This window comes from Lithobates pipiens, unplaced genomic scaffold (genome assembly GCF_037356315.1).
Source record: "Lithobates pipiens isolate NorthernLeopardFrog02 unplaced genomic scaffold, aLitPip1_a1.2 Scaffold_8, whole genome shotgun sequence".
Classification (NCBI taxonomy): domain Eukaryota; kingdom Metazoa; phylum Chordata; class Amphibia; order Anura; family Ranidae; genus Lithobates; species Lithobates pipiens.
Window position 1 is genome coordinate 73,907,815 of NW_027507903.1, and position 26,977 is coordinate 73,934,791.

The window sequence follows — 26,977 nt, forward strand, 5'->3', positions numbered from 1 at the left end:
GGTGTTCTGTCGCAAAGTGCCCCCCACCGAATAGTGTCCGTGCAAGCGCAGGACTGAGCCTCACTTCAGCTGATTTTCCGATCAGCTGGAGTGATGTGACAAGGGTGCAAGCGCACATCGTAGGAGGCATCTCTCGATGGAAGATACCATTTCACGGCCACAATTGAAACCTATAAAAACAGCGGGGGAAGACCGTAGTTCTCACATTGTGCCTCGCTAGTGCGGGCGGCTTTACAGTGTGCTGATGATCCGGTTTTGTCTGTGTTGCAGGGCGGGTTTGCTGTGTTGAATGCCCAGTTTTGCTTGTGTCAAAGGGCTGGTTGCAACACAGACAAAACCAGCTCTTCAACACAGGCACTAGCCTCTCTCCAGCAGCAGCAATGCACAAACTGAGAACTGTGGCCTCCCCCGCTGTTTGCATAGGTTTATTTGTGATTGTGAAATGGTATCTTCCAACGAGAGATACCTCCTACTATGTGCGCATGTGCCCTGGTTACGTCAGCCCACCTGATTGGCAAATCAGCTGTTGTGCTTTTCCGTACAGTGTATGCGCAGTGCAGACCGGGTACTATTGGGGGGGGGCACTTCTTGACAGAACACCGGCTCAGTCTCTCAGTGGCTCGCTGAAAGGCTGAGCGGGGTGTCAGTCCAGGCAAATGGGGGCGGATCCAGACTCCCATTGTTAGGATGACACGGTGCCTGGGCTGATTTCTGTGACGTCAGCAGAGAGCGGACTTCAGCCCACTCTCTGCTGAAAATGTGTCACAGGAGTGCAAAACAAATTGCACTTCTGTGATCCATAGGAGAAATACAACCAATCGAGCTTTGGTTATACTTCTGCTTTAAATGCAGCATTTTCCATCTACACCTAGCACAACACACATAGATGTAAGCCAGGCTTATAGGAAATGAAAGGTTCCTGTTTGTCTTTACATTGGGCCTATGTTGACTAACGCAGCCCAACAGACGTGGTGTGAATGAGCCATTAAACACATTTAGGTTTGATGCACTTGGAGCGTATGACTTTACATAGATCTTGCTGGCAGTGATATCCTATGTAAAATCTTGCCCAGCTATCTGGAACTCTTGTGCTAACATTTATATGCATACAGAGTATATAAATGTACCCTATTTATAGTTGCATAGTAGGCGAGGTTGAAAAAAAGACATAAGTCCATCAAGTGCAACCTATGTGTGTGATTATATGTCAGTATTACATTGTATATCCCTGTATGTTGTGGTCGTTCAGGTGCTTATCTAATAGTTTCTTGAAACTATCGATGCTCCCCGCTGAAACCACCACCTGTGGAAGGGAATTCCACATCCTTGCCGCTCTTACAGTAAAGAACCCTCTACGCAGTTTAAGATTAAACCTAATTTCTTCTCATTTTAATGAGTGGCCACATATCTTGTTAAATGCCCTAAAGTTTTATCCCTATTGTGGGGCCACCAGTACGGTATTTGTAAATTGAAATCATATCCCCTCTCAAGCCTCTCTTCCATCGCTGTTTCTTAAATTGCCCTGTATTTCCACATCCCTGGTTAGGTCTGTATTGTTGGTAATCAGTTGGTCTAGTAACGATTTGTTTTCTAGGTGGTGCGTCTACCATCTGTCCTGCAAGACATTTAGGAACTGGCGAGCCTTAGACGAATGCGCGGTTCCTTCTGCCCAGTCTAGATAATTAAAATCTCCCATTATGATAACACTTCCCATCCTTGCTGCCAATCCAGATTGTGATAGGAGGTCCACCTCCCCCTCCTCCCTCAGGTTAGGGAGCCTATAGCATTATTTTCTCCTTAGCTTCATCCCTTTGGAATTCTACCCGTAAAGATTCCACCTCCTCCCTTGCTCCCTTAGTGATGTCATCTCTCACATTCACTTGTACATTATTCTTGATATACAGGCATACCCCTCCCCCTTTTTTACCCTCTCTATCCCTGCGATATAGGGAATACCCCTCAATGGTTGCCAGGCAATCATGAGAGCCAAGTCTCTGAATTTCAAGAGAACCAAGTCTCTGAATTTCCCACAAAATCGAAATCCGCCTATTGGCTGCTAGGCTCCTGCCACCTAATCTCCTTGGTTGCTAGGACGCAGGCGGCTCCAATAAAGTAAATTTGCTATAGGTTAGCACAAATGTTTACATGTATACTGTGTGAAATAAGCTCCAATTGAAAGTCCTTGAACGCAGTTTTTTGGTTTCTGCTCACAGTTATTACCTCTTGTTTTAACTTGACCCTCCCTTCTAGATTGTAAGCTCTAACGAGCAGGGCCCTCTGATCCCTCCTGTATTGATTTGTATTGTAAGTGTACTGTCTACCCACATATTGTAAAGCGCTGCGCAAACTGCTGGCGCTATATAAATCCTGAATAATAATAATAATGCTTTCCTCTGCAGACTAATGTGTATGGGCCCACAGAACACGATACTACGCCATTCACATATAAACTATGGATCTGAATGCAGAATATTCTAGGTCTGTACATGAAGCGTGGGGCTCATTCATACTACTGTGTTGTGCATTACAGTCTTTATGACCTCCAGGGACTGTGGCTTGCTGTGTTGAGGTGTGACTGGACTCTTTTATACTGAGCATGACATTAGGTGTGTGAATTATACTGTATTGTGTATGTTTTACTGTAATAAGGAGATTACTGAAGAACATTATGAGAAGCGTGCGGCTGGTGATTTCTCCTCAGCACATGGCAGCGATGGCACGGTTCTCTGTAGAAGCGGCTCCTCCCACCCCAGTCATCGGCGCCCGGCCCCTCCCCCAACTTCTGACTGACAGGGGCCGATTGATTGACACGCCGGAAGCAGTTTGAATTCTCCCGCCGGGTGACGCAATGGCCTGCAGGGGGCGTTCCGGGTGACGCAGGAGGCGGCAGATCGGGTGTCTTGCGAAGCTCCTCCCTCTCAGTAGTCAGTCAGCGTACATGGCGACTGCGGCAAAGAGCGAGCGAGAAGACGCAGGAGAAGCGGCTGAGCAGAGCGGAGAGGCCGAGCCTCTTCCCTTCTCCATATGAAGCTGACAAGAGCTGTAAGTAGACGCCGCTGTGTCCCCCGTGTGTGCGGTGCCCGGCTCTCCATTGTGTCACACAATAATGTGTCCGGCTAGTCCACACTGGTCGGAACCTTGTCTACACACACACCGGCCACCCCCCCCCCCCCCCCGCCTCTCCTACACCTCGGACAGCCTCACCCTCATACATACCGGGGCCGGCGAGGATTATAGCGAGCGCCCGGGCTCCCCTCCTCGGGTATACCGGCTACACCCGCCACCCACCCGGGTCTATCACCCCGCCGCCACCTGTGTGTCCCCCCAGCTCCCTATACACCGAGTCACCTTCACTTTGTAGTAGAGGGGACGCGGCTGTGTAGGGGGGCAACCTGCGCTTTTAGCGTACGGAGCCCTTACGTGGACGTAAATCCCGGCGTAGAGCGGATGGTGAATCGGGAGCTCCGTACGTAACGGCTTTGATTGACGTGAGGCCGGCCCAGCTGGCAGCTTCGGAATGAAGCCGGGCTGGAGGGGTGGGACTTCTCTCGGCGCAGCCAATAGGGGACTCGCATCCTCCTCTCCAGTCATCTGATTGAGCTAGGGTGACATACACACACCGCAGCCTAATTTGCATTTACTAGAGAAAGGCGAGAGGGTGGGATAGGCGGCGTGCTCCTCTATGGCGGATGTCCCATGATTCCTCCTTATCGGGGGATGACTGATACTGGAACAATATTGTCATGCGGTGATTCACATGGTCGTATGTGCCGCCCGAGGGCTCGGGCTTCTCCCTCCGCTATTGTGTGCTGTCACAGATAGGGACTTTGTTCTCCCTCCCACCACGTGTGTGGGCTGCCGGCTTCCTATTGGCTGAGCCGTGATCTCTCAGCGGTGCCCGGGGCCAATAGAACGCCCCCGGCAGATGTATGGAATTCCCTGCAGACTGGCCGGAAGGTGCGCGTCACTGGCTACGTCACCGCCGCGTCGGCTAATTTCCGAGAGCGAGGTCTGCTGCCGACTGCTTTGTCTCCTCATCCGGGCATTTCATCACACCTACTAGACCTGAGAATAATTTTATATATATATAAATATATATATTTTTTCTGTGGTATTGTTTTAACAATTCAGTATATAAAAAGTCCACAAAATATTTATAGTGCTCTTTTTTTTCGCTATGCATTTACTTATACAAAACGTATAGCGAACAAAGAGCACTATAAATTTTTGTAAAAAAAAAAAAAAAAAAAAAATATATTATTCATGTATTTCTGTGGATGTAGGCACACTTGCTAGCGATAATTGGCCATGAATAGGTAACACATTTATTTGGTTGTGGCATTGCTGGACAGTCCTCATTAATGCTATTTATCCCTTTTTGTTAGCTTTTTTTTTTTTTTATCATTTTAGGATTATATCAAATCCCCAAAACAGTGTTTTAACAATTCAGTATATAAAACAGAAAATAAAAGCGTGTGTGTGTATATAGCTATTGTCTGGTGGTGCTTAAAGTCCTATGAGATATACTTACTGTTTGAGAATTTACACTTGGAATGCGGTACTGCTCATCGCCTCTGTTATTGGATAACGTTAATGTGTGTTACTGAAATTTTGTAAACCGACATATGTTAATAAAACACTTTTTTTTTTTTTTTGCTACCTAGCAAGTTGCATAACTTGCCTATAATGAAGTGTTTCCCGTGTCCGCCTGGCTGCTGTGTAGTATTGAAATCTCCCCACTGCTGGGTCTTCTCCATAGAGTTGATCTTCTGGCGCTGTGTAGTAACATCAGCTGCACTGCTTTTTTACAGCTCTAGTATTGGTTGTTGGAGTGTAAATCTCCTCGTCATTCATCTGCCTGTCCTTCATTCACCGAAACTTTGTATTCTGACAATTAATACGATAGGTTTTATAAATGAAGTGGGATGAAAGGGAGGGCGCAAAACTTGCACTTGCAGTGGTTGATGTTAACCTCACAGTGCCAGAAGATCATTTCAAATGGGGGAGAAGTTTTCTGAAATATGCAGTAGCCAACCGTACATGTACAGGTAAGTTATATTCCTAGTGCTGCATGGGGGGGGGCACTTCAGTTTTAATCATGCTTCACAAAGTAGAATCCCAGACAAAATTTTGTTTTTTCCTGGGTGAGAGTAAAGGGCTTCTATCTCTGCTAGGTTTATTCGCTGCTCTTTGTGACCTTGTGGAACTACTACACAGGAAGTAATGGGGGAAACATGATGGTAAATAACTTGGACATTAACCACTTCTATACCTTTCTATAACCTAAAGATGGCTACAGCATGGTCATCCAGTTCTGGGAGGGTGTGAATGGATTTACTTTCAGAATCCTGCCCCCTGAGCGCCCATTGGACCATGCTCTGTGACCATTGTGTCCTTTGGACACAGCTGACGACATGGTAAAAGGCCGCTGTGATCGGTCCTTTACCCTGATCTGATCAGCTGTGTCCAATCACAGCTGATCACATGTGAACAGACTTGCTGGTTATCAGCAGTCCTTTCCTTAAGCGTTGTCTGAGGAATGGGTGCAAATAGCCATCAAGGCTACACATCAGTGAAGAAGAAAAGTGACTTTTGCAAAATGTTATAACGAACTCAAGAAAAATATGCGTTTTTGTGTGTTTTTTTTTTTTTTTTTTTTATGAAAAACCTAGTGGTTATTAACCACTTCAATACCTGGTGCTTTCACCCCCTTCCTTCCCAGGTCAATTTTCAGCTTTCAGCACTCGTGCACTTTCAGTAAGAATTACGCGGTGATGCAACACTTACCCAAATGGAATTTTTTTTTTTTTTTTAACATTTTGTTCCCATGGAGTTTATTTTGGTGGTATTTATTCACAAATCACCCCCGGTGCTGGACGCCAAAGCTGGGGAGGGCCGTGGGTCCAGCCAGGATTTATTCCACTTCAGGGGGTCCCTACGGCCAAGGGTCATCCCCGGCGAGGAGCTTCCCGGCACAAGAACTGTTCCCAATGCTCCTGTGGATGTATAGCGCTTCTCTCTTCCAGGGGTCTGTGGGGGCTAAAGGAGATGGTGGGTCTGCTCGAGAGAGGCGGAAACAGTGATTGTTGCAGCCCAGGAGCAGGCCACGGGTTGTGAGTCTACCTGGGTTTGCAGGTGGTGGGGTAAGTGTGACATTGCCCCCACCCCCTGGGGGGGGGGGGCATGAGATGTACAGCCTTGTTATGGGTACGGTCTTTTCTCATCTCCCCAGAGCTACTGGGCTGTAGTATAGAGGAAGCCTCTAAAAGCCAAAGACGGCTCCTTACGTTTATCATTGTCTCGGGTAAAATCACAATAGCAAAAAACTGGAAGTCAGCAGCAATATCATTTGACCAATATAAACATAAGCTTTCATGGATAATGTTAAACAAGAGGCTAACAGCAATTATACAGGATAAAATGAAACTGTTTGAAAAGGTATGGGATCCATTGATTGGTTACCTGACAAATGTCCCGTGGACACTAAGTCTCCGGGGAGAAACAACACAGAGCATGGAGTCATTTCCCCCCTTTCCTTCTCTCACTCCCCCCCTTCCACCTAATCCTATTCATCTTTTACTTTTTGAGATTTTGGTATTATTGGGTGGGGGTGGCCCCTCGGCGGATGGGGGGGGGGGGGTTACCAGAAGCCCCGTACATTAGCCGGGCCGAATGGTGCTCCCTAGGGCAGAGGGTCACCCTGAGGCCCGTATGATAATATGGTTCTACGAAAACAAGTTGTGGCAAGAGGCCCAACACGGGTATCCAGCCTCCTAATGGGCTGAAACCAATCAAAACTGTGTATCAAACTATATATAGGTTGATAACAAAAGTCAATACCCGGCCCCAGTTTATAAGGGGTGGAGGGCTCGCGATTTCAATGCCTGTGTTTTGCATATGTAAGTTATGTACTGTTGAGCTCAATGCCAAATGTCTATTTTGTTTTGCTGAAAAAAAAAACTATTAAACTAAAATTGGCTTTAGAAATTTTAGGTTGGGTCAAAAGAACCTTTCAGTCCATATTGGCAGCCAACATAAAGGGGGGACCACCAATGTTGTGGCAGACTTCTTAAGCTGATGGCCCAGCCACCAGGGGGAATGGGAGTTAAACCAAGACGTATTCCTTCAGATAAGTCAGCAGTGGGAAGCTGGACCTTTTTGCCCACAGAAGGAACAGGAATTTGGAGCGATTTTTCTCACCCACAGAGGGGGGATGCGCTAGCACAGGACTGGGATTGCTACCCAGCTGATCCTGGTAGCCTCGTGGTGGCCAAAAAGGACTTGGTTTCCTACTCTGACTAAATGGTCTGTCTCTTCACCGCCCCCCCCCCCCCCAATTCTCCCGCCCCACAATGTGTCCTGTCCAGGCAGGATCTCCTTCTGCGAGGGCTGGTCCTTCACCTTGAGCGGATTCTTCAATTTGACAGCCTGGCTCTTGAGAGGGAGATATTCAAAGACAAGGGATGCTCTGAAAGAGTGATTGAGAATCTCCTAGGAAGCCGATCACTATTAAGATCGACACAAAAATCTGGAAGGTTTTTTTCACACGGGTGCCAGGATAGGAGAATCTCTAGGCCTTCGGTACCAGTAATACTTTAATTTGTCAGGCTGAGGTAGACCAGAGGATTGCTCTGAACTAGAGGTCGACCGATATATCGGCCGGCCGATATTTGCCGTTTTTTAATTAATCGGCATCGGCCAATTGTGCTGATAAAAAGGCCAATTTAGAACAGCGGGACTTGGAAATGACTTCTGTAATAGAAGTCAGTGTAAGTTGCCTGAGTCGTCATAGAAACGACTTTCCTCCTCTCTGGGCAGTCTGCCAAGAAAAGAACAAAATGATACAATGTTTACACTTCTGAATGAATGAAATCATCTCAGTGTGTAGGAGTTCTCAGTTTAACCATTTAAAGACTAAATCTTTTCTGACACTTGTTGCTTACAAGTAAAAATCCTGTATTTTCTGCCAGAAAATCACTTAGACCCCCCCCCCCCCAAAAAAAATTATATGTATGTATGTGTGTGTGTGTATATATACATATATATATATATATATATATATATATATATATATATATATATATATATATATATATATATATATATATATATATATATATATAAATTTTTTTTTTTAGCAGAGATCCTAGGGAATAAAATAGTGGTTGTTGCAATATTTTATGTCGCACGGCATTTGCACAGAGGTCTTTCAAATGCATTTTTTGGGGAAAAAAACACACCATTTAAAAAAAAAAAAAACAGTAAAGTTAGCCCATTTTTTTTTTTTTTCGTCCAAAAGTTTTGACTACCTGTTTTTATCTAAATCATACATACAAGTAAACTGGAGGTTTGTTTTGTTTAATAAATGTTTAAGAAATTTTCTGTATCACTTATGAAGGCCGCTTTCACACTGGAGCGGGCAGGCGTTGATGGTAAAGCGCTGCAAGTTTTAGCGGCTCTTTACCATCATTTTAGCAGCACTATTTGGCTGCTAGTGGGGCACATAAAACCCAGCTAGCGGCCGAGGAAGAGGTTAAATGCGCCCGTGAAGCACCGCTGCCAAATTGCATTGCATGCGCTTCGGCAGTGGTGCCCATTCAAATCAATGGGCAGGAGTGGTGGAGGAGCGGTATACACCACTCCAAACGTGCTGCTTGCAGGACTTTTTTTAAGATCCTGCCAGCGCATCGCCTTAGTGCCCGTTCACACTACCACGACTTGTCAGGCGACTTAGTCGCCTGACAAGTCGCGCTCCGTTCTGTACTATGAAACCATTCTAATAGGAGCGACTCAAGTCGCTCCGACTTAGAAAAAGGTTCCTGTACTATTTTTGGGGCGACTTGCATTGACTTCTATACAGTCATCGTTTTGCAAGTTGCTGCTGAAGTCGTGTGCAGGTCGCGTCTGTGAGTCGCGCTGCAAGTCGTGTCGCCCCTGTGTGAACGGGCACTCAGTGTGAAAGCGCTCTTTCACACAGACTGCAGGGGAGCCGTTTTGCAGGCACTTTACAGGCGCTATTTTTAGCCCAAAAGCACCTGAAAAATGTCCCAGTGGGAAAGGTGTGTTAGATTTTATGAGATCAAGGGGGATTAAAAAAAAAAAATCGGCCTAACATATCGGCCCAAAAAAAAACGGCATCATATATCGGCCATCGGCCGTCATGATTTCTAAATATCGGCATCGGCCAGAGAAAAACCCATATCGGTCGACCTCTACTCTGAACACCTTAAAAGTACAAATGGCAGCCCTGTCTGTTTTTGTATTAGAGGCTTGTGCTGGAGCCTCCGATTTAAAAGATTTCTGTTAGTGAGGGAGAGGTTGACCCCGGTAAGAATTAAGATTCCCTCCTTGGAATCTGACTCTGGTCCTGGAGGCGCTGACAAAAGCACCTTTCGAACCAGTACTAGAAATTTCTGTTATATTTTTGACGGTTAAATTAGCCTTTTTACTGGCCATCACTACAGCCAGAAGTATAAGCAACCCGCCTCCCAATTTCATAAATCAGAAGAGATTATTTTGCCCCTTCTTCTTCTTCTCTTTTTTTTATTTTTTATTTTTTGTTCGTGAAAATCCGAAGAATTGGGAGAGAAGTAAAATTTTGTTTACTAGGTGTTTACTGTTTACTGAGTTAGGCCTTGAACTTCTCGTTCATCCTCTCAGGTGTGCCGTCCTGGAAGATGACTAGAGAAAATTACCAGTTACTGGTAACTGCTTTTCTAGGAAATCTTCCAGGATGGCAGGCCTACTTCCCACCTGTTTTGATGTAATTACTCGGGGAAAAGTTTTCCTCATGCCAAAGTAATAGGTTATCCTGGTGCCACTGAGGTGCAGGTGGCAGGGAGGGGCCCTTTAACCTCATGTGTTTGTTTCCTGTCAGGTGGACCAGTCATATTTCAGAATTGCCGTCCTGAAAGATTTCCTAGAAAAGCAGTTGCCAGTAACGCTGGTAATTTTCCCACAAATAGAGCTTTCTTTTGGTGATATTTGATCATTTTTTTATTTTATTTTTTGTGTGCTATAAAGACCGACAATTTTGAAGAAAAAAACTATTACTTTCTGCTATAAAACATACCCAATACATTTTTAAAAATCAAATTTCTTCAACAGTTTAGACTTGTATGTATTCTGTTACATATTTCTGATTTTAAGAAAAATGGCAATAAGCGTATATTGGTTTGCACAAAAGTTATAGCGTGGTACAAAATAGTGGATAGATTTATAGCATTTTAATATTATTATTTTTTTATTTAATTTTTTTTTTTTTTTTTTTTTTTTTGTGTAATTGCGGCTACAGATTGAATTCTTTTGACACTTTGGGAACAGTGACATTAATACAGTGATCAGTGCTAAAAAATGCACTGTATAGAGGACACTGGCAGGGAAGAGGTTAACATCAGGGACGATCAAGGGGTTAATTGTGTTCCCTGGGTGTGGTTACTAACTGTATGGGGAAAGGTCTGGTCACCGTTCTGACTCTGGGGAACAACCGTGGGCAGCTGGCGGACATCTTGTGTGCTGGACCTGCTGATTGGCTCCCCTGCTGGCCAATCGTGCATGCCCACACAGGCTAGTGCATGAAACTACACACCAGTACATCGTTTCGTGCAGCTGAGCAACTTTGGTGCAGTATAACTGCGGTGGGTGGTAGGCAAATGGTTAAATATCACCAGAAGAAAGCTCTAATTTGTCTGAAACAAATTATAAAAAATCCTTATTGGGTACAGTGTTGCATGACCGGCAATTGTCACTCATAGTGCGACAGCTCTGAAAGCTGAAAATTTACCTGGTCAGGAAGAGGGTGAAAGTGCCCCGTACTGAAGTGGTTAATAACCTAACCTCAATAAAAAAAAATTGCCTGAAGTTCCACTATAAATTAAGTACATCCCCCTCTCTCCTGTGATGTACAGCAGTATATTTATTTATACTCTGCCTCTCTACTTCTTTCTCCAGGGACTATAAGCACCTCCTCCCTTTTTTATTTTTCGCTTAGGTATATAACACAATTCTCCAATTTATTATAGAATATTCACAGCTGGCAAAGACCTCAGGTGACCAGTCCTCCAAGTTTACTTGTCAGTTCTGAATTATTCTGGATAAATTTATCTTGATCATTCATGGTTCACCTTTCACTAAGGGTGTTACAGATTTGCAGTTTGCAAGGCTTTGTATTGGTTGGTGTACTGAGGAGTTACATCCCGGTGAGTGTCAGACTAGTAGTGGAGTCTTAAGCCCCATACACCCTATCAGATTTTCTGGTGATTTATTTATTTTATTTTTTTCTTCAGATTTACCAAAACCATGTATTGCAAGGGCCTGCCCGATTGCATACAATTTGAAACGCCTAAGGTTTGACCTCCATATTATGTTTTTGGTAAATCTGAAGGAAGAAAATCTGATAGTGTGTATGGGGCTTTATACGTAAAGCTTTATTCTTCCTGGTGACTTAGTGTAATATTTATAGAAAAATGTGCCTTATGGTTTTTGTTGGATTTCTAAACGGGAATTTTTCTTTTGTTCTTTCAGGTGTTCTGAAAATAAGATGGATAGCAGCTTTGATTGTGATTGTGGTGAGCTGGAGCCACCTGATCATTAGCAGAAGAACTCTTCTGTAATTTAAGGTCTGCCACGGTTTCCTCTTCGGATGCACTGTACACAAACATCAAATTACAAATAATTTCTAGTGCTTACCAGCACCATAGAATGACGCTGCTCAGGACCAGTTCAACACTGAATGTATCTGCACTGTGAGGAGGATGATGATAGAAGCCTATATCTTGCATATTTATTCACATTTTTGTTCCATGTCAATTTGTTTTGCACACTAGAGCCACGTGCATAGTATGTCATTTCATTCCGTTTCACTTCCATTGAGTGTTTTTGTTGATGTTTACTGGAATGCTGCATCTCTTGTGAACTATGACTACAGTCATTTTTATACAATCCAAACTGAGCTTTAGAATTGTGGCTTGTGGGATCCACCAGGCCTGGCAGGCTGTTATGCAATGAGGATTGGAGCTGACCGGTCTGAAGAAGAGTGTATTTATATTTTTTATTTTTTTTGGTTAGGTTTTTGAAATCTTTTCTTTAGATACCAGCAGTGGTTTATCATCACGTGTTTAGGAAAATTGAAGATTTCTAGACGAAGGAAGTAAAGTAGCCAAAATGGCAGAAAAGTTTGAAAGCCTCATGAACATTCATGGGTTTGATTTGGGCTCTCGATACGTGGACTTAAAACCCCTCGGCTATGGTGGTAATGGCTTAGTTTTTTCTGCTGTTGATAATGACTGTGATAAGCGAGTGGCTGTGAAGAAAATTGTCCTGACTGACCCTCAGAGCGTCAAACATGCTCTGCGGGAGATCAAAATTATCCGAAGACTTGATCATGAAAATATTGTTAAAGTATTTGAAACTCTCGGCCCTAACGGAAGTTGCCTGACGGATGATGTGAGCGAGTTAACTGAGCTGAACTGTGTGCATATTGTTCAGGAGTATATGGAGACCGATCTAGCCAAGCTTCTAGAGCAAGGCCCACTTCGTGAAGAGCATGCTAGGCTCTTTATGTACCAGCTGCTACGTGGGCTTAAATATATCCACTCGGCTAATGTGCTGCATCGAGACCTTAAGCCAGCAAACCTGTTCATAAACACTGAAGATTTGGTGGTAAGAATCGGAGATTTCGGTCTTGCACGGATCATGGATCCCCATTATTCCCACAAGGTGAGGGTTTTTTTTTTTTTTAATAGTGGTAATGTAAATAAAGCCAGTGACGTTTGTTTTCTGATCAGTTCCAAATGTCAGGTATAGTTAGCACATGGACACATGCTTCTTGCTCTAGTCCAAGGATCTCCAAACTTTCTAAACCAAGGGCCAGTTTACTGTCCTTCAGACTCTAGGGGGGCCATTGAGAGTAGAAAAGCTGATGGGGGAGGGGGGGGGGGGAGACGATGCCCCATTGTTTGTGTCATTGTGCCCCATAGTTGGTGTCAGTGGGGAGGAATTGTGCCCATAGTTGGTGTCCGTGGGGAGGCATTGTATTCAACCAAATTGGCAAACGTATTGTCAACTTTAGAAGTATTCCAGTGTTTAAATAGCATAGCTAAAGAGCTTATCTGTTTGTTTCCCTTTTTTTTAATTTTCTCTTTGAGGCTCATAAGTACTATCGCCAGATGTGTGTGGTGTGCATTCTTTATTATGAAGTCCTCTTCATTATCCTGAGCAAGTGGAACCCTACTGGGGCAGCTGTGATTGTGTTTTGAGCCTCCTGCTTTGGTCTGGCACCTGGGAAGTTCTCTTTTGGCTTGGCAAATGCAGGTCAAACACCCTCTGTTGTATCTTTGGGTGGAGGACTTTAGTGCAATATTTTTTTCCAACCTTTCTGCTGGGGCCAAGTTTAACCTTCTTGACTTAATGGCTAAAATTCATGATTCATATGGACCGTAAGCTGAAATTTTGATTAGAATTCGCTCTGGCAAAATAAAAAGCATTTTAGACATTTACATACAAGATGAGATAACGCGATCAACTCTAATTTTAGGATTCCTGTTGCCATGTGAACCATGGTCATAGGAATTTGCAGTTGTTCTGTTGTGGCAAATTTTGTCACCATTTGGGTAGCTGACTGCCTTGGTTCTAAGCCCCGTGGGGAGAACATAATGGCTCCGCAGGAGAGATTCCTTCATTAAAAAGCGGTTCTGCACTCATAATAATACATTTGCCCGTTCTGTTGCCTCTAGACCGTACATTTGATAATGCCACATGTTTGTTTTTTTTTTTTTTTTTTTTTATTAATCTACCTTTTGTAATTCGTAGTTTTTTATTTTCCTCCCCTGCGGCAATGGGCGGTCTCTTTCGGGGATCAGCATCACTTCCTGCTGAAGCCCGCACTGTCTCCTGGGATCTCGTCCAAGTAATCCCAGGAGACATTGCGGCTAATGCACCCGAAATCTCGTGAAATTTCGGGTGCATTAGCTACAATGTCTCCTGGGATTACTTGGACGAGATCCCAGGAGACAGTGCGGGCTTCAGCAGGAAGTGATGCTGATCCCCGAAAGAAACCGCCCATCGCCGCAGGGGAGGAAAATAAAAAACTACGAATTACAAAAGGTAGATTAATAAAAAATAAAAAAAACATGTGGCATTATCAAATGTACGGTCTAGAGGCAACAGAATGGGCAAAATGTATTATTATGAGTGCAGAACCGCTTTAACACAAACTATATTGATGAGGGGGAAATCGAGCATTTTTATTTTTCTCCCCTCCCCCTTTACTGCCACCTGTGGTTAAAGGAAAGAAAATCGTACCATCTATGGCATGCCTAATTTATTTTACATTGTGAGAAATCAAGACTTGATGTGTAAAGTGTAGTGAGCAAATGTATTTTATGGGCTCCAGAATGATTTGGTATAAATGGTATTTGGGTTGCAGCTTCTCCCATAATAGTATTTGTTATAATAAAATGAATGGACGTGTTTCCATGATTGTGTGCAATTTTCACTGATTAAAGCAAAGCTATGTGTGAATACATTCCAAACAAATGGGACTTCAGAGATTTATAAGCTGTGTGCACATCCTGTTGTTGACTGTAATTGCAGTTGTCTCAATGGGGGAATTGTTCTGCAGTGCAACTTGTTTAACCACTTGCTTACTGGGCACTTAAACCCCCCTCAGTCCCAGACCAATTTTCAGCTTTCAGCGCTGATGCACTTTGAGTGACAATTACGCGGTCATACAACACTGTACCCAAATGAAATTTTTATCATTTTTTTCCCACAAATAGAGCTTTCTTTTGGTGGTATTTAGTTACAGCTCGGAGTTTTATTTTTTGCTAAACAAACAAAAAAAGATGCAAAAAAAAAAAAAAAAAAATCATGTTTTAATAGTTTGTTATAAAATTTTGCAAACGGGTCATTTTTCTCCTTCATTGAAGTGCGCTGATTAGGCGGCACTGATAGGCTGCATTGGTGGGCACTGATGGGCTGCATTGGTGGGCACTGATGGGCTGCATTGGTGGGCACTGATGGGCTGCATTGGTGGGCACTGATGGGCTGCATTGGTGGGCACTGATGGGCTGCATTGGTGGGCACTGATGGGCTGCATTGGTGGGCACTGATGGGCTGCATTGGTGGGCACTGATGGGCTGCATTGGTGGGCACTGATGGGCTGCATTGGTGGGCACTGATGGGCTGCATTGGTGGGCACTGATGGGCTGCATTGGTGGGCACTGATGGGCTGCATTGGTGGGCACTGATGGGCTGCATTGGTGGGCACTGATGGGCTGCATTGGTGGGCACTGATGGGCTGCACCGGTGGGCACTGATGGGCTGCATTGGTGGGCACTGATGGGCTGCACCGGTGGGCACTGATGGGCTGCACCGGTGGGCACTGATGGGCTGCACCGGTGGGCACTGATGGGCTGCACCGGTGGGCACTGATGGGCGGCACTGATGGGCAAAGATGGGCACAGATAAGATGGCACGGATGGGTGGCACGGATAAGTGGCACGGATGGGTGGCACGGATGGGCACTGATAGGTACCACAGATAGATGGCACAGATAGGTGGCACTGCTGGGCACAGATGGGCGGCACTGCTGGGCACAGATGGGCGGCACTGCTGGGCACTGATGGGCGGCACTGGGGTGCAGCACCTTTGAGGCAGATTGGGTGGCACTATGGGCACTGACGGGGGGCACTTTTGCTTTTATTTTATTTCAGGATGGCACTGCGGGAGGCAGGTGGGCACAGGCAGGTGGCAGGTGGTCCCTTGTATTGATGGCCGTGATCGGGACTGATGTCCCGATCACGGCCGCCGGCGATCGGCTTTTTTTTTCTCTCCTCGCGCTGTCAGCGCGAGGAGGAATAATAGCCGATTACCGGCTCCGTTCTATCACATGATCAGCTGTCATTGGCTGACAGCTGATCACGTGATAAGGGGTCGGGATCGACCCCTTACACGGATCGGTGATCAGGCGAGTCTCACGGACTCGCCGATCACAGCGCGCGCCCCTCAGGGGGCGCGCAGGCCGCTCGTAACCGGGACCACGTCAATAGACGTAGTCCCGGAAATGTAGGTCCGCGCTAATGCCGTCATTTGGCAATAGCGTGGATCTGTAGTGGTTAAATATACAGCTAATGTTTTGTTACTCAGCATTAAACTCATATTTTATTTAATGCTAGTTAAATGCAGAAAAATAAACTGATTTGATTGGTTTGATCACGTATGATCTTGATTGTTGTGCCTTAAGTGTTAAAATGTTCCCTGGCTATACGTTGCAGTAAGAGCCCTTTCACACTGAGCCGCATTAGCGTTAAAGCGCTGCTAGTTTTAGCGGTACTATTTGGCTGCTAGTGGGATGCTTTTAACTCCCGCTAGCGGCCAAAGAAAGGGTTGAAAGCGCCCTAAAGGTGCTGCTGCCGAAACACTTTGCAGGCGCTTTGGCAGCGGTGCCTATTCATTTCAATGGGCAGGGGTGGTTTAGGAGCAGTGTATACACTGCCCAAAGATGCTGCTTGCAGGACTTTTTTTTTTAATTATTATTAATTTTTTTTTTTTTTTTTTTAACTATAAAGGGCTAATTTTAGTTTTTGTTAACCCCATTATGTTGCATCTTAGACCTGGTTCACATCTATGCGTTTTATTGTGCTTTTTTTTTTCAGAAAAAATGCACTACAGTTCATTTACATAGTTTCCTATGGGACACGCTCACATCTGAAAGGGTCAGGGACTTTTAACGCAAAATGGTGCTTTATTGGTTCAATATACTTCAATGGAGAAGCTGCAGAAAAGCGTGAAATGCGTTTTTGCAGCAATTTTTGGTTTTTAATCTGCCCAAAAAAAAATGCAAATTGCAGTAAAATCACATGTGCAAAAATCATAATGTACAGCAAAAAGCACTGCAGAAACAGATCAAAAGTAAACTGCATAGATGTGTACCGAGCCTTATGCTGGCCACACGGATCAATTTTCAGATGAGAATATTCAGACTAAAAATCTTTACATTCGCTGAATGAAAGAAATTTGTTTGAAATTTTCACTTGTTTTTAACATTCTGTTTTTAAAATAATTTCTGAATGAAAATCACATTCACTGTCTGAAAATTCCTTTTGACTAAGAAGTTTTCTATTTCCAAATTTACCCGTCGCTGTGGTTGAAAATGAACATCAATTTGACCCACTTTTTCTTTTCATAAAAAAAAAATTGTTAGTTGCAGCCCTAAATGGCTGACAGGGAAGATTCCTCCATCCCTCCATCCAGGCTGTTTAGCGTGGAGGGGGAACTCCCCCCACAACACTTTGCATTGTCCAAAATTGTTTTTGTTTTTACACCTACACAGGGACACCTTTCTGAAGGACTTGTTACCAAATGGTACCGATCTCCACGCCTTTTACTTTCACCAAATAACTACACTAAGGCTATTGATATGTGGGCAGCTGGGTGCATCTTTGCTGAAATGCTGACTGGAAAAACCCTTTTTGCAGGTTAGTACTACTGGTTTTTATCTGTTTTCCCAACAAAATTGTTTGCTTCTGCATATTGGGTTTTTGGACAAAATTCAATATTGTAAAAAAAATTTTTTTACTAATATAAAAAAAAATTTGTTTATAATGCAGTATCTCACAATTGAGTACACCTCTTGCATTTTTGTAAATGTTATCTTTTCATGTGACGGCACTGAAGAAATGACACTTTGCTACAATGTAAAGTAGTGAGTGTACAGCTTGTATAACAGTGTAAATTTGCTGTCCCCTCAAAATAACTCAACACGCAGCCATTAATGTCTAAACCGCTGGCAACAAAAGTGAGTACACTAAGTGAAAATGGCCAATTTGGGCCCGACAATGTCAATATTTTGTGTGGCCACCATTATTTTCCAGCACTGCCTGGGTATGGAGTTCACCAAAGCTTTACAGGTTGCAATTGGAGTCCTTCTCCATGACGACATCACGGAGCTGGTGGATGTTAGAGAGCTTGCACTCCTCTGCCTTCTGTTTTTGAGGATGCCCCACAGATGCTCAATAGGGTTTAGGTCTGGAGACCTGCTTGACCAGTCCATCACTTTTTTGTTCTCAGCTTCTTTAGCAAGGCAGTGATTGTCTTGGTGGGTGTGTTTGAGGGCGTTCTGTTGGAATACTGCCCTGTGGCCCAATCTCTGAAGGAAGGGGATCATGCACTGCTTCAGTATGTTCACAGTACATGTTCCCTTAATGAACCCAGACTATGAAACTCTCACCACCATGCTTGACTGTAGCCAAGACACACTTGTCTTTGTACTCCTCAACTGGTTGCTGCCACATACGCTTGATGCCATCTGAACCAAATAAGTTTTCTTAGTATCAGACCACAGGACATGGTTCCAGTAATCCATGTCCTTGGTCTGCTTGACTTCAGCAAACAATTTGCGGGGCTTTCTTGTGCATCATCTTTAGAAGAGGCTTCCTTCTGGACAGACATATAGATCAATTTGATGCAGTGTGGCGTATGGTCTGAGCACTGATGGGCTGAAACCCCCACCCCTTCAACCTCGGCAGCAATGCTGGCAGCACTCATACGTCTATTTCCCCAAAACAACCTCTGTATATGACGCTGATGCACTCAACGTCTTTGGTCGACCATAGTGAGGTCTGTTCTGAGTGTAACCTGTCCTGTTAAACCGCTGTATGGTCTTGGCCACTGTGCTGCAAATCCGTTTCAGGGTCTTGGCAATCTTCTTATAGCCTAAGCCAGTGATGGTGAAGCTTGGTACCCCAGATGTTTTGGAAATACATTTCCCATGATGCTCAACTACACTGCAGAGTGCATGAGCATCATAGGAAATGTAGTTCCAAAACATCTGGGGTGCCAAGGTTCGCTATCACTGGCCTTAAGACCTCTTTATGTAGAGCAATAATTCTTTTTTTCAGATCCTCAGAGTTCTTTGCCATGAAGTGCCATGTTGAACTTCCAGTGACCAGTATGAGAGAGTGAGAGCGATGATACCAAATTTAACACACCTGCTCTCCATTCACACCTGAGATCTTGTATCACTAATGTCACATGACACCAGGGAGGGAAAATGGCTAACTGGGCCCAATTTGGATATTTTCACTTAGGGGTGTACTCACTTTTGTTTCCAGTGGTTTAGACATTAATGGCTGTGTGAGTTATTTTGAGGGGACAGCAATTTTACACTGTTTTACTCAAGCTGTACACTCACTACTTTACATTGTAGCAAAGTGTAATTTCTTCTTTTTGTTTTTCAAGCCGAGGTATGTCCAGAGGCTTTGTTTTGTACCCATTTCAAACGCACTAATAAGAATTTGCAAAAAAAACCTGCGTGTTGGGCATGGCTGATACCCCTGTGCCATGTACAAAGTAGCTGAGTTATCTACATGTGGTTTGTGTTATGCTATATTTTCACTGACTGCAATAGGTGTATTTGTAGAGAAATTTCATATTTAACTAATGTAATAGTAAATAAGTCAGTAGTTGACATATCTATTCACCCACATACTGGTGTTTTACCTCTCCAGTGTGTTCTTGGTTGGCAGTACAATACCTTTTTATTCACTTACCATCACTGTTGTGGTCAGTTTTAATAAGAGCTTCACTTTATTTTTATTTTTTTTGCCTCAGTTTCCACATTTGTAAGGCCCCTTTCACACATGCGGACGGTATGTCTGTATTTCATCCATCCGTTTGCGGATGAAATACGGACATACATGCATTCCTATGGGATAGCGGGTGTCTGCGGATGAACTTCTGCAGACGCCCGCAATTGTCCGATTCTGCAGACGGAGGAAAATCCTATTTTTCTATCGGTTTGCAGAGCGGATGAACACTGACAGACGGTAGATAGAGGAGAGCGGAGAGCTGACAGGGCGGTCCCTGCACAGTGTGAAAGCGGCCTTAGGAAGAATTTTGATGCTGAAGCAAGATTATCATTTTGTGTGAGTGCTTCAGGGATAAACCTTTTGTTAAAGTGGTAAACTGTTCCTCACTTCAGGTATTACCATTGCCCGCCAACTTGCCAAGGTGCGATGTACAGTTTAACCAGTTTTTTTTTTGTTTGTTTTTTTATTATGAGTCATCACTACCTGTTTGTGGGTGTTTGTGTATTTTTTTTTATTTATATTTTTTATATATTGATGTATTTCCTCTTAAAAGGTGCACATGAACTTGAACAGATGCAGCTAATTCTGGAGTCTATACCTGTTGTTCATGAAGAAGATAGACAGGAGCTTCTCAATGTAATCCCAATCTTTATCAAAAAGGATATGACCGCGCCACATACTCCTTTAACACAGCTACTTCCTGGGATCAGTCCTGAAGGTAATCTTTTAATACATTTTATAATTTGAGTAATTACATTTTTTCACTTAAGTACCACAAATGCAATTACCTCCTCATATCCTTTAACAGCTCTAGACTTCCTGGAGCAAATTCTGACATTTAGTCCTATGGACAGACTAACGGCAGAAGAAGCTTTGTCCCACCCATATTTGAGCATCTATTCTTTCCCTTTGGATGAGCCAATTTCACACCATCCTTTTCACATTGAAGATGAGGTAGATGATATATTATTGATGGATGACAACCACAGCCATGTCTATAATTGTGAAAGGTAATATTACTAAAATGCTATATTAAACTTATGTGAGCGCACTTAAAGTTTCTAATTAGTGGCTCTGTTGCTGGTCCAAAGAAGTTTGACTACAAGCACTCCACAAAGTAAGATTATCAATATTTGCCTGTGTAGCAGGCGGCAAGAATCTCCATGAGAAATGGGATATTCAATAAACGCCAAAATGTCAGATACCACTTGGGGGACCCTAGCCTTGGAAAGCCGTAACTCCAGTCTTCGCTGATGATACACATAGGTACGTTTTTAGGGCTTGTTCACACCAGGTGCAGTCCACTGCATTTTTATTCTGCATTAAAAACGCATGGATTCCAAAGGCCCTATTTCACACTAGTGCAGTCAACAAAAGTAGAACCTGTTGAATTTTTACTGTATGGAGCACATCTGGGACATGGCAAAACGCAAAGCATACGTCCTCAGTTTTTTCTAAGAAAAAAAGAAGGGGGGAAATGGAACGCCTCAAAACCACACATGCAGGAATGCTTTTGGAAAGCAGACCTTGTGATGTGAACCGACCCTTGATGATCTTTTGCTGGATGCTTGTGGATGAAATACTTTGAACTTGCTTTAAAAATCCCCTCTGTTTGGTACGATATATAATGTAAACTGTAAAATCTGATGTGATGTTTTTGGTCTTTCACCATTTAACTATATTTCACATTTAGTATTTTCAGCAGAGCATCAAACTGTTTTGTTTAAACCCCTTTGCAAATAATGGATATATTTGACTAATCGATTGTATCTATTATTGTGCCATACATACTTTGCACTTCTCTGCATTTTAAAGTAGTAGTAAACCACAGTTTAAACAAATAAAAAGAAATAAACTAGCACATTATGAGAGATTTGGCTTAAAATGAAGCCCTCTAGCATTGTGGCCAGGGGGCGTGATGTCCCTCCCGCGCATGTTCATGGGAGCTGATGTTTACAGCACAGGCTCTTAAGTTCTAGCATGATGTGCCGGACCTTCAGAGCACATTTGGTAGCGGTGTCACCAGCTGCGTGAAGTGGGAATATCTCCTAAACTGCAAGTTTACGAGATAGTCAGAGTACCTACAGGTAAGCCTTTATTATAGGCTTACCTGTAGGTACAAGTAGTAAAACTCCTAAACGTGGGTTGCTACCGCTTTTAATATAGTGAGTAGCAACCCGTGTTTAAGAACTTGTTCCTTTTTCACTACATACTTCACCAAAAAAAATAAAAAATCTTACAAGGGACTACATCTGGTTTGAAAAGGGTTTGGTGTCTAATTTTCACTATGCTATAACTTTTATTTTTATTTTTTTTCTTCTCTCTCTTCAACTAAATTAATAGCAGACATTAGCACAACATTAGCACAACATTAAAGCTATTCTACACATGCCTGGTTAACACCTATGCATATTATACATTTGTTTGTTTTTGTTTGAGTTTTCAGTTTTGCAGAAACGCACTACAGTCAATTAAACATGGTTTCCTTTGACTGTAGTTCACATCTGCATTTTATGGAAAGGGCCAGGGACTTTTTTTTTCAGTTTTTTTTGGTTTCATAGACTTCAGTGGATGAAAAGCATGTATTGAAAAACGCAAAATGCACCTGGAATATGCAAACTGTAATCTGCATAAGTGTGAATCAGGCCTAAAGCAGCAGCACATGTAGGTGCTGATGACTCAGAGGTAAATGCAAGATTTTAGCATAAGAATTACAAGCAGCCATATTAAACGTATTTGAGTCCTCATCCACTCATTTTAAGTTTTAATACCTGTATGCCCAGTAGTAAGGGTAGAATTTGCTCTTATGGTTTCTTAACAAATATACATTTATGGTTTTGGGTTTAAGACCACTTTCACACTGGGGTGTTTGTCAGATGCTTTAGCGTTTAAAAAAAAAAAAAAAAAGCGCCTGTAAAGGTCTTGAAAGAAGCCTCATCTGCAATCCCAATGTGAAAGCCCAAGTGCTTTAAGTGCCTTTTCACACTGCCAGTGCCCGAAAAACGCTGCTAAAGCGTCACTTTACCAGCCTTTTTTGGGTGCTTTTAACCCCTGCTAGTGGCCAAATAAAGGGTTAAAAACTCCTACAAAGCGCCGCTGCCAAAATCGCTTTTCACCGCTCTAAAAGCGCTGCAAAGAAGCTGCTTGCAGGACTTTTTATTTTATTTTTATTTTTTTTGACGCCCTGCCAGCGCAGCGTCTCAGTGTGAAAGCACTCGGGCTTTAACATTGGGATTGCAGTTGTGGCTTCTTTCAGGCTTTTTTTTTTTATTTTTTATTTTTTTCTAAGCTAAAGTGCCTGAAAAAACGCCCCAGTGTGAAAGGGGTCTAAGACGCCTTTCACACTGGGGCGTTTTTCAGGCATTTTTCATGCGCTTTAGCGTTAAATACGCCTGAAAGAAGCCGCAACTGCAATCCCAATGTAAACGCCCGAGTGCTTTCACACCAAGGCGCTGCGCTGGCAGGGCGTCAAAAAAAGTCCTGCAAGCAGCTTCTTTGCAGCGCTTTTGGAGCGGTGAATAAAGCGCCCCTTCCCATTGAAATCAATGGGAAGCGCCTGTAAAACGCCTGGAAAAACGCTATTGGCAGCAGCGTTTTGTGGGCGCTTTTAACCCTTTATTTGGCCACTAGCAGGGGTTAAAAGCGCCCCAATAACGCTCGAAAATGCTGGTAAAGCGCTGCTAGTTTAAGCGGCGCTTTACGAGCGTTTTTCGGGCGCTGACATTGTGAAAGGGTTCTTAAAGCACTTGGGCTTTCACATTGGGACTGCAGATGAGGCTTCTTTCAAGCGCTTTACAGGCGCTTTTTTTAACGCTAAAGCGCCTGAAAAACGCCCCAGTGTGAAAGGGGTCTAATACTGCTGTAAAGGGTAGAGTGGGAGGCTTGCTGTAGTTCTGCCTATACTTGTGTTAACTGGCAGTAGCACTGCTGACTTGCCTGGTTGATTTACTAAAACTGGAGTGTGCATAATCTGATTCAACTTTGCATAGGAACCAATCGGGTTCTTTTTCTTTTTTTCTTCATTCATTGAACATGATTGGCTACCATCCACAGCTACACCAAATTTTGCACTCTACCTTAAGATTGGACAGTGAAAGGAGAAGCAGCACAGTGCTGACTGCTAGCTTTCATCTCCAGAGCATGCTGCCCTCTAATCATTTTTGATCTACTCTTGTCAAAGGGACATGCTAGAAAACTTGTCGGTCAGCGGTTGCAGCCACTGGTAGGCATATCCTGACAGCAGGGATTCCCATTCTCAGAATGCCATGGGGTTCAGTTAGTAAAACTGGAGCGTGCAAAATCTGGTGCATCTTTGCACAGAAGCCAATCAGCTTTCAGGGTTTACTGTCAAAGCTTAATTGCACAAGCTGAAGTTGGAATCTTATTGGCTACCATTCACAGCTTTACCAGATTTTGGACACTCCACCTTAAGTCAACCACAATGTATTTTCCTTATAGTATGCTCTGACAAGGGTGGGTCCCTCAAGACATGATTTACATGAATTGAAGGTTATCTGGCCAGCCGCACATCAGGTGCAGAACAGCGCAGGTGTAAGCAGAAGTTATTGTGGTGGAAAGGCAACTGAAAGCAGCATATTCACATTGTACACTGCAAACTCAGCCAGACAGCTTGTAACATAATTGGTTTTGAAATGATCCTCTGGATGGTGTTTTTTTTTTTTTTTTTTTTTTTTTTTTTTTTTTGGGGGGGGGGTGAAAGCTAATTTGATGGCATTGTTTTTCCTATTCTAGATATCATGACAGCCAGTATTCTGACCATGATTGGCCTATCCATAATAATTTTGAAGCTGATGAAGTTCAACGTGATCCAAGGGCTCTTTCGGATGGAAGTGATGAGGAAGAGGTTCAGGTGGATCCTCGCAAATATCTGGATGGAGAGCGAGAGAAATATCTGGAAGATCCTGCATTTGATCATTACTTCTCTGCTGAGCCTTCTTGGCCACATCCAAATCACCACGAGAATAAATATTGTGATCTTGAGTGTAGCCATACCTGTAACTACAAAATTAGGTCCTCGCCTTACCTAGATAACTTAGTGTGGAGGGAGAGTGAGGTCAACCATTATTATGAGCCAAAACTTATTATCAATCTTTCCAACTGGAAGGAGCAAAATAAAGAGAAGCTAGATAAGAAGGGGAAATCAAAATGTGAAAAGAATGGTTTAGTGAAGGCTCAGATAGCCCTTGAAGAAGCATCACAGCAGCTAGTTGAAAAAGAAAGGGAAAAACGCAAGGAGTTTGACTTTGATTCTTTCATAGCAGGTACTATTCAGCTTAGTCTGCAAGATGATTCTTCCAGTGTTGACAAGCTCAATGACTTGAATAGCTCAGTAATACAACTTGAATACAAGTCCTTAATATCAAAGTCTGTAAGCCTGGAAAAACAAGAGAAAGGCATGGTAAACCTAGCACAGTTGGGTGTGCGAAACCAAAATTCTTGGGACAGTCAAATCGTAACTGGTGAAGACTGCTTCCTAAAAGATCAGTTTTGTTGTGAAGTAAGGAAAGATGATCACAATCAGAAGGAAAACACTTACACAGGTTACCTAGACAACTTGTTCAGTAGAAAGGAAGAGCCAGAAGTGTCAGACCCTGAGCCAGCAGAAGAAGGAAAAGATAGCCGCAAGGAAAATGAGGAAGGCTTACCAAATTTTAGTGACGACATCATCCTTAGTAAGCAGCTGGATTGCATAGGGATTCCCCAGTTTCACAATCCTGTTGGCTCACCCCTCAAATCAATACAAGCCACATTGACGCCTTCTGCAATGAAATTCTCTCCTCAAACCCCTCACAAAGCCTACAGCAGCATTCTAAAACATTTAAACTAAAACACTCTTCTTGATTTTCTTTTTTGTATTTTTCATTTGTTGTGTCTGTTTTTCTCTCCTTTTTTTTATTTTATTTTTTTTCTTTCATACTTGAATTGTATTTTTAGTATGTATTTAAATTTAGTTTTGTTTACCATTGTTTTTACAATTTCAAACTACTTTCTACATATTAATTTTAAACTAGCATGACATTTGCACACAAGGATTAAAAAAAAGAAAAAAAAAAAAGATAATGCAATGTAGGGTGGAGACAGGAAATATGCACTAACTAAAGAAAAACCTAAAAATTGGTTGCTATGTTTCTAAATATTATCTTGCCTTGATGTTAACACAGTGAGACGTTACTTACCTTAATGGAGATGTCAGTTTTATATCGTTTCTTTTCTAAGCTAGGTCATTGTGTTTAGCTTTTTTTCTTTCTTTTTATTTTATTTTTATTTTTTCATATCCATTTCTTGAAACACATGATACCAGCAGCAACTGAAGAATGCCAGATTTTGGTACGCATGTGTTATCTACCTCAAGGTAACAACATTTTGTGGCTGTATATTTGCCACCGATAGTGCTATCCATCACGCACCTCTTTTAAGCCAGCATTATTGTAGTAGCTATTCTTGAAATGAGAAAATTACAGAAATATTTATAAATGTTTTTGACTGCATCCTATGTAATGAAGTGTTTTTAATATGCAGTATTTTTATTTATAAAATTCACGTGTGTCAAATCGGCGCCTCAGAAATGGCTTAGATTGGTAAATGGACATCTTGGCATCTAGCTGTCAAAATACAAGCATGCCATATTATTCAGGCAGGGGTTAAATAATTAGGTAAGTAAGATATTGGGAAGAGCAGTAATGATTTGCATTACGTCCTATAAAAATACAGATTTTAGCTTACTATGGTCATATCGATAGAATATTCTAAATGGGTTGCTATGGAATGCTACCCTGTACACATTGCTCTTTGTCTTTCTTAAATAAGCCCTTTGGAATATGGCAGTTGGACTGTTTAAAGGCTGTCCAGATCTAGTGGAGAAATTTAATTTATAGTTTACATTGTACAGTTAGCCTGCATATTAACAGGTCATTGTGTTTTCGCTTCATTCTTTTTCCCACTCTTCTTTCATTTCAAGGAAAGTGCTCACTGTGTATAGGATTTTTTGTTTTTTCAAAGTGCTTGACCGATCTCTACAAAACATAGGAACCTTGTAAAAGTAAAATACTCCTAGAAACTTTTTTTAATTTTTTTTTTTTTTTTTTTTTTTATTGCAATGTTAAAGGCGTGCATGGAATTAATTATGGTACAACATTACTGTAAGTTAAGAGTTGATGTAAGGGTTTTTTTTTTTTGGGCTTTTACTGTATGTTTTTACTGAAATTCTTTATTTTTTATTTTTTTTGTTTTCAAACCTGCATGAGAAGAAAAGCATGTAGTATCTCAATTCTCTGGAAACTCGTTTTGCCTTGGAATTTTGCATACTATTTATGTACTATCATTTCCCCTATTTAAGAATAATAAAACATGGCCAGCAAGAAATGTGA

At 42.7% G+C, this 26,977-nt stretch overlaps 1 protein-coding gene across 2 annotated transcripts; it reads left to right on the forward strand.

Annotated features, from left to right (window-relative positions):
- The first annotated feature begins 2,900 nt into the window (after positions 1–2,900).
- MAPK6 (mitogen-activated protein kinase 6) lies at positions 2,901–26,977 on the forward strand. Of its 2 annotated transcripts, none has more exons than XM_077471134.1 (6): positions 2,901–3,042; positions 11,524–12,717; positions 17,333–17,477; positions 20,143–20,307; positions 20,398–20,599; positions 24,342–26,977. In XM_077471134.1, the coding sequence occupies exons 2-6, from the start codon at positions 12,163–12,165 to the stop codon at positions 25,435–25,437; spliced, it is 2,163 nt and encodes a 720-aa protein (XP_077327260.1). In that variant the 5' UTR covers positions 2,901–3,042; positions 11,524–12,162; the 3' UTR covers positions 25,438–26,977. The 2 variants fall into 2 exon arrangements, with proteins under 2 accessions (XP_077327260.1, XP_077327259.1); XM_077471133.1 differs by lacking the exon at positions 2,901–3,042 and adding an exon at positions 11,051–11,198.

Bases quoted from the DNA above. Each gene is read 5' to 3' on its own strand.
- MAPK6 (XM_077471134.1), top strand. From the start codon at position 12,163: ATGGCAGAAAAGTTTGAAAGCCTCATGAACATTCATGGGTTTGATTTG. The intron at 17,478-20,142 runs GTTAGTACTACT...TCCTCTTAAAAG, and splicing joins TGGAAAAACCCTTTTTGCAG to GTGCACATGAACTTGAACAG. The intron at 20,600-24,341 runs GTAATATTACTA...TTCCTATTCTAG, and splicing joins CATGTCTATAATTGTGAAAG to ATATCATGACAGCCAGTATT.